This window comes from Corvus brachyrhynchos, unplaced genomic scaffold (assembly GCF_000691975.1).
Source record: "Corvus brachyrhynchos isolate BGI_N302 unplaced genomic scaffold, ASM69197v1 scaffold26, whole genome shotgun sequence".
NCBI lineage: Eukaryota > Metazoa > Chordata > Aves > Passeriformes > Corvidae > Corvus > Corvus brachyrhynchos.
Window position 1 is genome coordinate 6,208,686 of NW_008239324.1, and position 10,192 is coordinate 6,218,877.

Here is a 10,192-nt window from a genome sequence, read left to right on the forward strand (position 1 = left end):
GGCTCTTTTCTCCTCCAGCCATACCCAGCGTGAAGGCACTCCTGGGAGGATGCAGCCTGGAGGACCACGTGTCTTGGCTCCTCTTGCAGGAGCTTCTCAGGAACCACCAGCAAACAGGATGGCTCCAGTGGTGGCCACTCAGCTCCTGCCAAGGCTTCTTCTTTCCACAGCTCCCTGTGCCCAGGCTCATTTCAGCTCATCTCCATTTGTCTGGACCCCCTCTCTGTCCCACCAGCTGCTTGTGCACCTTTGCCTCAAGAACTGCCCCACCCAGGACACAGTCCCAGCCCATGAGTGGGGTGCTGGAGCTGCATCACAGCTCGTGAAGGTGGGCAGTGCTTCTGCCCCCTTCTAAAGGCACTCTGTCCCCTCTGTCCCCCCAGCCCCGGTGGTGCAGGGTGGGCCTGTGGCTGTGCTGTGTCGGCCCCAGCACCTACCTGTGTACTCTGGGAAGCAGATGGTCAGAGGTGACTTCTTGATCTTCTCAGCAAATAGGTCTTTCTTGTTGAGGAAGAGAATGATGGAGGTATCGATGAAGAATTTGTTGTTACAGATGGAGTCGAAGAGCATGAGAGATTCGTGCATGCGGTTCTGCAAAGGGGAGCACAGAGGGAGGAGAGGGGAGAGAGGAAGGCAAAGACAGAGTTAGAGGAGAGGAGAATATTTCTGTCAATTGAAAGTTAGAAAGCAAAACAAAATCTCTATAGTAAGACAGTGGTAAATGTGAGTTGGTTACAAAGGTGGGGGAAATGGGGTATTGCCCTCCTCTTGGGCTGGAGGCCAGGGCAGCTGTGGGGCTGCAGCTGATCTTCCCCCACATCCCTGTGGGGCCAGTCTGGCAGGGCAGACACTTGCAACCTCAAGGAAGAACAGGAAAAAGTTAATTTGCTCCTCTCCTGCCTCACCAAAGGAGTAGGGAAGGGGCTCTGTCTCTCTTCAGGGACTGGGTGCCCCTGAAGAATCCTTTGGAGAGCCCAAAGGGTGGATAGACAGCATCAGCCAGCAGCTTGGACACACTGGGCATAGGGACTGGGATGGAGGGGGCTTTGGCCATCCCAGGGTGGTCCTATGGACCTGCCTGGAAGGGTACTTGGCACTGAGTGGTGCCACTGTAGCAAGACTAGTGCCAAGGAATTGCCCAGAGGTAGGAGCAGGTCCTGTCCCTGGAAAAATCTTCAGCACAGCTTTGAAAATACCAGTGGTGACTGGGTTGCTCTTAAGAAATCCCATGGAGGTAACCAGTACAGGTGCCTCTGCCAGCTCTTGTGAGTGTTCTGGGCTTGCAGATTGCTCCAGGGAGATTTTAAATTTGGAAAGGCTTTGGTAGGAGCATAAGGGTAAATTTCTAACAGCTGTAGTTTTGTTGGGGTTTTTTCCTTCCCCCTCCCCCCCCCCCCCCCCCCCATTTACATGTGGCCAAAACCCATAAAAAGCCATTTCCCCCCTATGCTGCTGAAGTTTTTTAAGAAGTGGAGAGCAGACAGCAGAACAGAGGAGGTGAGGTGAGGTTGTCCTGTGCCCCATTGGCTGCCACAGGGCCCCACAGAGCAGGGTGTTCCCATGCAGGTGCATGCACTGTGTGAAGATGCCACAGGACAGGACAGATCTGGCTCTCCAGGAGCTCTCAAACATTTTCTCCATCATTAACTTGCTCTTAGAATCACCAGAAAGTCACTCCCTGCTAGTCCACTAACAGCTTTGGGGGGTGCTTCAGGAAGTCCACGAGTCCCTTTCATTGTTTGTACCCACCTTGTTTCTACTTGAACTTGCAAAGCCTTTGGTGCAAACCCAGGGCTTGGTGAAGTCTGAAGTTGCTGCCCCTCCCTGTAAGCCCCTCTGGGGGCTGAGCCCCCCAATTCTGGTTCGACTGCCTGAAGCTCATGTGGGGACACAGCTGTTCACAAAAGCCTTGTGGAAATCTCATGGAAAGCTGTGCTCTGGGGGCTCAGCAGCCAGCAGGGAATGCTCCTGCAGCAAAGATCCCCCCACAACATCCTCCCACAGCCCCCTTTTCTGGAGGCACAGCAAAGGGGGCTCTGGACTCGCCGAAGATTTGCAAGAACACGTGTTTGCTAATGAAATGATGACCCAATTACACATTTTGGAGTTTTCCATGAATGTTTTATTAGTGAGTCATTTTATTAGCTCCACTTCAACGGTAGCTTTTGCATGCAAAATTTAGCAGCTGTCTGATTACATCTTGAAAGGCTTTGCGATTGCACTGTTGGTTCCTTGACAAAGAGTAGCTGGGGATGCCAAGCAGGCGCTTTCTAAAGCCTTGGGACTTCAATTTGATCGTTATCTTGAAATAAAAAAAAGGCCTTATTCACAGGGAAACCAGAAACTGCCACAAAAGGATGTGGTTCTTCTTGACTTGTGGTTGTTGCAAAATTTGCTGGGTCTTGAGATTTTCATGGAGAGTATCAGGATGGGCTTTTTCCTTGATCATCTCAGGTGTTGTCCTATAATATGTATTATATTTAAATAAAGATGTGATGTTGTTGGTGGAAGAGCAGCTGAAATAAAGCTTCTGCCCAGGGAAACAGGAGTCCCCATTCAGGCAAAATAACCCCGATGACTTCTGGGTCCTGGACAGCTGTGCAGAAGATCCAAGCAGGATGGTGTCCTGGAGGAAGTTTAAAAAATCCCCAATAGCAATACACAAAGCAAAATCCTTTCCCTCTCAGCCATGTGCTGTATTCAAGGCTGGCCTGTGTTTCTGTTGGATTCATAGGATGGGCCATGTGGGAATTTGTGTTTGAGGATGAGTCCAGCTGAAGCCACATCGCTGGAAGTTGGTGAAGTCAATAAGAGCAATGGTTCATTTTCCTTTGCTGAGGTTTATAGAAAATTTTCTCTTGGTTTCTTCAAGTTCCTTACTTCTATTTTTATGCCCCAAATAATGGAAGATCTTTAGTTTAAACATAAAAGAATGCTCCGTGTTCTGTGCTAAAGCAAGGAGGAGAACACACCATTTACTGAATTGAACCAGCAATGGGTCTTATGACTCTGTGCTCACACAAAGAGACAGTGGAAAAGCAAAACTTGTGACTTGTAAAGGATTTGTAAACAAAGTGATGGAGGAAGCAATGGGGCAGCAAGGATGCTCTGCCCTGCTGCTGCCTCTGGTGAGCAAAGGAAAAAAAAATCCTGCCAAATACTTACATAAAATGAAGTATCTTTTGGTTATATCCTTTTCCAATTCCTTTTTTCCAGGTGGATGAGGCTATGGCAGACAGCTGGTGCTGTGTCTTGTGCAAGTGTTTGTGGAGGAGCCATAGGGTTAAATAACAAGTTTGAGAAGCTGGATGCGCTCAAGGGAGACACAATAAAACCACTCTCACACTAGAAAAGAGCTGGCACTTTATTAACATTTTGTAACTAATAAATACATTACCAACAGCCAATAAATTATTACAATAACTAATGCTCTATTAAACCAATGGACAGTCACTCTTCGTACAAAATTACAGTTAATACAGTTTGGGCCATCAAACATGCAGGAGAAATGATTCAGCGGGAAACCAGCAAAAGGAAAATGGTGACGGCCTCCAGTGATCCTTTGGGAAATGTGGTGGGGAGTGGGGAGCCCAGAGACAGGGTGATGGTCACTCTTCCCTTGTCAAGATGAAGTGGGGAAAAAGGAGGTGGGGGAATAGGGCTGAGGAGCACAAATTAGGGACCTAGGCTATTTAACAGGGCAATAGCTGGTGTTTAAACAACCCTCTTTGCTTGCCCAGCACCACCAAGTTCTTCCAGCACAGGAAAAGCTGGTGAGACTCGGGCACTGCTGAAAATGGTGTTTCACCTGCCATGATCCCTTCTCCCCACCTGGAGCAGGGGCTGTAGCTCTGGAGCTGCTTGCCCACCCTACAGTCAGGACTGGGTCTTGACATTAATTTCCAAGACACTGGGTAGAAGAAGGCCTGGGGCAGTGAGCATCCAGCTGGCTCCCAGCCCCTCTACCTCTTCTCCTGGTCTCTCCTCCCTGTGCTTACTCTGCACTCAGTGTCCATGAACAGAGCTGCCTGCCCTTTTGGGGAGATGGGGCTATTTCTTCAATCCAGCTCCCTTTCTGTCTGCCTGCAGGGTGCCAGCTGGAGGCTTTGGTCCTCCTCTCACTAAGGCATTGGTGTTTAAGAGTTGCACTTGCTTGTGTTTGCACACAAAAAAAAGATCTCACAGGCTGCTGGTTGGGGCATGAGTGGTCCTGTGCAAAGTCCCTTCCCACAGCCTCATCCAGTATATTCTCAGTATAACTACATAGGTCATGTACCTATATCTGTCAGCATCAATTACCTCGTGTTGGTGCTGGAGCTCAGAAATGACACAGTACCCTCAAGTCTCAGGGAGCCTTGGGGTGTGTTTGCCTGCTCTTTCCTGCAGGGAGGTAGAGGCAAGACCGTGGTCTGCAATTTTGTGCCACTTGGACCATGTCTCTGCTTTCTCATGTGTGCACTGGGGATGTGAGTGATGCGTCTGGGTGCTCAGGGTGATGCTCAGTAGCACCATCTCTACTGACCTTGACATGTCCAGTGTCAGATCACTAATGAGTGTTTTAGTCTCCTTGGAAATGGTTGTAGAGTTTTTGGTGGTAAGCCTGAAGACAACCCTGGCCCACGGAAACACCCAAGCACACTAGCACTAAGCTTCTCTAATTGACCTGACAGATGGTCAGCTTCTTCCCAGGAACTCAGCAACTCTCCCTGGCTCCAGGAGACTTTGTGACCACAAAAAGCTTGGGACATGTCACACAAACTAACAGTGCAGGGTTGGTCTCTTTCCTAGCATTGACTGCAAAATCCCCCAGGGGGGATGTCTGCCTTGTTGAGCTGCACAGTAAGGCTGGGCACATGGGGACCTTCTGGCAAAAGGACATCTTCTATGTCACATCCTGACCTCTTGGAGATTACACTCCTGGACTGAGAACAAGGTCTGTTCCCTTGCAGGCAAGCACTGGGCTCATGCCATCATAGATTAAACATGCCAGATACATTTTAATATACATTAAAGACTGCCCTCATTAATACTTTTAGTGTCCTGTGAAACAAAGTCGCATCAACAGAGGAGGCATGGCAGGCTCCTCCTGAGGATGCTCTCCCCTCCACAGAGGGCCAGGCTGGCTGGCCATCCAGGAAAGCTGGCTGAAGGCAAGAAGCTAATTCCGGTACAAAACTCCTGAGAGAGATGTAGTTGGAAGTGTTTCTGGGCAGGCAGTGGGAATGTGACCATCCAGACCCGGCAGGAGGGCGGGGGCAGCAGGGACACTCTGCGCTCGCAGACGGCAGGGCCAGATGGCCACGCTGAGCATTCCTGCTGTCCTGCTGCTCCGCTGGGCTCCTCCGGCCCCCTGTGACAACCAGAGTGTGTGCGAGTTCTGTATGCAAGATTAAAAAGTGCCCGTGGCAGTCTGGGGCTGTATTTTAGTGTGTGCTTTCCCAGTGCGTGGTTATTGCTCGTTCTCCCAACCAGCCCAGCTACTGCATCCTCCTAAGGAGCTCTGCAGCTCAGCCCTGCAGCTCTGCAAGACTTTCCTTGTATGGGTTTCTCTATTTCGTTGAAATTATTGTTTAAATAAAGAAGCTATTTGCATTTTTGTGGTCTCATGGCTCCATACCCGACCCTCTCATTCACTACAGAGCAAGCCAAGGGGGAGCTTCCTTCTTTCTTTTTGCTGCTGTCTGAAGCTCATCATGAGTTGCTAATGCTATTTTCAATGCTGACACCCCTCGGATGCTTCTGCTGCTGGAACAGAGACCTGAGTCATTAAAAACCTTCTGCATCCCAAAAAGAGCTTTTTTTTTTTGCAAATTCCCACATTAGCTTTGAAGGGCAGCAGGGTTTATACATAGCTGTTTCAACTTTGTGCTTTTAAAATCTATCCTCCATGCCCTGGTATGATTTCTGATGCAGTTGTACCAGTTGCAACATCCCTGCTGTGTGGTGACTGCAAATGAAACACAGCTCTAGGTCTCCAAGGGTCTGGATTCAGAGCATGGCAATTGCAAAGCACAAGGGGCTGTTAAGAAAAGGCTTTTGAAAGCAGGCGATGTATTTCAAGGTACTTTTTAGGCAACTGCTGCAAGAATTGCTGGTGTTTAGAAAAAGCACAGGGCAAAAGATTGCCTGCGGAAGGCACATCTGTCAGGAAAGGCTTCGGAGGATGCAGAAGCCAGCAGTGAGTAATGATTTGGCAGGCGTTCTGGAGACAAAATCTATATGCGGCCATCAAGCGGGAGAAATAGTAGTGTTTAACACTGGAAGTATTTCATCTTCCAAAGGCTCTTTCCAGCATTTGTCAGTGAATCCTCATGGCACTCGTGTGAGGGAGGGAATGTCAGCAACAGCAGCTGAGATGAAGCTTTAGACACACAATATGCCAAAGAAAATGAAAGAAGAGGCTCTGTGTCGCAACATTTCCTCTGCTTTTTCTCCCTTTTTTCCCCATGGGGCACCAGCTGCTGGTTATCACCAACGTGCTAGGACCTGCTGGAGCTGCAAGAGGGGGTTTGGACCTCCCAGCTGGCAAAGCTGGGAATGGGTTACCTGAATCCAGGCTGGAGAGCGGTGAAAGCGCACTGAGCCAGCACTGGCCACTTGACTGCATATGGCAGAGTTTGGGGTTGAGTTAATTTGAATTGTCTTTCCCAAAATATTCCTGTGTGCTTTACACTGCAGCTCACATAGCCTTGGCGTGGTGCTGCCTTCCCTGGAAACAGCTTCTGTTACTTATTTGCTTGGATAAAACATCATTCACAGCAAGGGGTGGGAACAGAAAATCTCCAAAACTCCAGTGCTTCTGATCAAACTCTTCTTACAGAGCTTAGTAAAAGGCCTGCAGCCCTGCCAGCACCAGCCATCAGCACTCTGGGTCCAGTGGTTACACACTTTACGTACCAAACATAACCAGCTTGTGGTTTTTCTGCCCTGGATTTGACACAACACCCGTGGATGCTGGGTGTTACTGCTGGGGCTCAGACAAGATATGTGGGTGGGCTGTGGCATGAGGAGCAGAGAGGATGTCCTGGTTTTGCTGGCCAGCTCTTCGCTGGAGCTGATGTCATGGGAGGCATTTTAAGACTGAGATGGTGAAGAGAAAGATGGGTACTGGCTTGTGCCAGAGCAGGGGAGGCAGGAGTTGTGTTATTGCTGTTAGTGCCCAGCAGAGCAGCAGCAGGTCCTTGCTGTACAATAGCAAATGCATCCTTTAGTGCTGTTTAGGAGTTACTGACAGTTACCAGCCATGCTGGGCTGTGAGCTGGCTGGATGGGTGACATACACCTCGTTTTCCTCTGCCGGCCTTCCCTGCTTTCCCTGGGGTGCTCCTGCTCATATCCCTGGCTGGGGATTTGTCACAGATGTCCCACAAACACTGTCCTGGCAGAGCACAGCCTCTGATAGGGACTCTCCTCTGGCTCACAGGTGCCCTTATGTCCCATCTTCCCTGCTCTCAATCTGGCTCATCTCCCTTCTGCAACTTCTGTCCCAAACCATTCCCTAAACCTCTCCGACTGCTCTCCCCCTCCTGTGCCACCATACGTGTTCCTGTCACTGCCTCCTGCACACTGATGCTCACCTGGCACCTCCCCTTGGGCTGTGCTGCTCTGGGCTGCTCTCACACCATCTCTCCTAAATGAGCAGTGAGAGAAGAGATATTGTCCCTCACCAACACAGCCCTGGAGAGACCTCCTGAGACCTGAAAGCCACTCCTAGATCAGGCTCCCAAGAGAGGACAGTTGAACTTGTGGCCAGCCTGGAAAGATTTGTGTTTTCCAAGATAATGGATTTCTAAGAGAGGCAGAAAAGAGGCAGGGATCACCATTGCCTGCCTGCCCCCAGGTGAGGTGGGCCCTGAGTGGGACCTCAAAGGTGGTTGTCTCACCCAGAGAACAAACAAGCTGTTGGGGTGGATTTCTAAGAGTACCTCCATGTCCACAGAAGTGACACCCCACCTCTCACATTCCCTTCTGCCTCTGACCCTGCAGCATCCAGAGCTCTTGGTGATGGCAAGCGAGTGTACCTCACATGTACCTCAGCCCACCTGTATTTGTCCTTATCTCTGAGCCCCCACTTTTGCTGTGCTGGGTGCTACCCCCACCCTTCCCACTCCTCTCCCCTGCCCTTCCTTCCTCCTTTCCTTGCACTTTTCCTTCCTACTCCATCACTTGACTCAAGTCAGCTCCCTGAGCTCTCCTTTGCCAGTGTTAACCATCCATCTTGCTACAGATACTGGTAAAGAGATGCCCTGACTGGAGACACCAACCCTGGAGCTGTCTCTCTGGGATGCTCAGGCAGGAGGTGACACAGGAAAGCCACCGGCTTCTGCTCAGCCAAGGAGGCTCAGAGCACAAGGCTGAGCTTCCCAAGGGGTTTGGATGCCCAAGAGGCAATGAAGGGCTTTGAGGCTCTTGCACACTTTGCTGCCACCCAAGCACGGGGAGGTTTCCCACAGCACCTCTCCCCATCTCAGGCACTTCAAGGTCAGATTCTGCCTACAAGAAGCCAGGGCTAAGTATTTTTCATTCACCCCAGCGTTTCAGGGTTGAAGTCTGAAAGTGATGCTGCATGTTTGCAGGAGCATCACCTCTGCTGAAATCACTAAGGCTGGGAGGTGCTGTGGGAAATGTCCCCAGGCTGGATTCCTTGTCAGGATGCCACTGAGTGTGAGGTCCCCATCAGGACACCATTCCCGGGGCATCTTCACTGCCTACGCTCCAGGGGTCCCAGCCCAGCGGCCCCATGGCCTCCATGGAAGTGCCTCAGAAATGGGTTACAGCAACCACTAGATAAATTTTATCATTAATTCTGAAAAACTCGAGGTAAAACTGCTACCAGTAATGAATGCTTTTAGACAAGACTTAGTAGGCTTTGTTACTGTGTCCCTGTTACTCAGACACCAGCAGAACTCGATATGGCTGTTTTACTTGTTCAAATAGCTGTCTGGAAAAAAGGAGAATGTACAAATCCAAGCTATGGTGGCTGCATTCAACACCAAACCCTCCAGCTTTGGGGTCAGAACTGGAGCTGTAAGGTACCCTCAAAATGATCAGGTTGTATCTAGCACTTCCCAAAGGAACAGTGTTTAAAAAAAGGCAGATAACCATGACAATGAACAATATCCCTTAATTTTCAAGGCAAAAAAAAAGTTTTGGTTCCAAACTACACTGTTCCTGACCAGTATGTTAAGGCTTTGATTTTTTTCCTCTCTTTAAAACCGAAGTATTTTTGTCTTTTGGCAGTTGAAATGCACTTTGTGGGAAATGCGTTAGCTCCCTGTGCAACACTGTGAATTGGAACGGAGGAGTAGAACGGGGCAGCAAGGGAATGAACCAAAAATGAACCAAAGTAAAATAAAATGGGTCTGGGGAAATCAGAACTTGCTGCAGAGTTGTCTGGGACAGGAGGAGGGATTTATGTATTTCTTCCTTGTTATCTTCTGAGGAGGAAAAAACAAGGAAAGGGATGACCTGTCCGCGGGACTGGAGGATACTCCGGGCGAGTGCCGGGAGCGGAGGGAGGAGGGTGCTTTAGTAGAGTCCACATCCCCGCAGGTTGTTGGCGATGATGACATCCGTGACAGCGTCGAAGACGAACTGGATGTTGTTGGTGTCGGTGGCGCAGGTGATGTGAGTGTAGATCTCCTTGTTGGCCGACTTGTTCTTGCTCTCGTACTGAGTCTGGATGTATGCCACCGCCTCTGTGAAAGCGCTGGGACCTGCAAGAGAGCCGAGAGGAAAGGAAAAAGAGCGGGTTAAAGTAACCCCATGACTTGAAATCCACAGGGTGCCTGCAAACACCCCGTTGTGGGGATGTGGGGAGCTCGTGCGGGCGCCCCATCTCCATCTCAGGGATGGGCACCGTTACCAGCCAGGATTGCTGCCAGGCAGGAGATGCTCCCTGACTGTCAGCTCAGCTGTATTTTTATTCTGAGTTGCTGTTTATAGTCTATAGAGATGAAATGGATGAGGGAGCTGAGTGTTAAACAGGCTATGATGGAAGAAATTCCACATCATGGTGACAAAAAAGAGAAGAAACCTGCCAGGAATGCAGTAAATGCTTGACCTAGGGAAAAGGCTTATATTTTTTCCATTTTTAGATTTTTTTTATTAAAGCTTCAGTTTTTGATAGAAGAGTTAACAAGAATTGAGGGCAGTATTGGTAGCTGTGCCCTTCTTTCACTCAGACATTAAGA

The 10,192-nt window shown here is 49.6% G+C and overlaps 1 protein-coding gene across 1 annotated transcript in view; it reads right to left on the reverse strand.

The window, feature by feature from the left end:
- Positions 1–3,346: 3,346 nt before the first annotated feature.
- GNAO1 (G protein subunit alpha o1) overlaps positions 3,347–10,192 on the reverse strand; it is an 87,519-nt gene continuing 80,673 nt past the window's right edge. Inside the window, exon 6 of the mRNA XM_017740875.1 lies at positions 3,347–9,715. Within this exon, the coding sequence (XP_017596364.1) occupies positions 9,528–9,715 (188 nt within the window). The 3' untranslated portion in view covers positions 3,347–9,527. The remainder of the gene's footprint in view (positions 9,716–10,192) is intronic.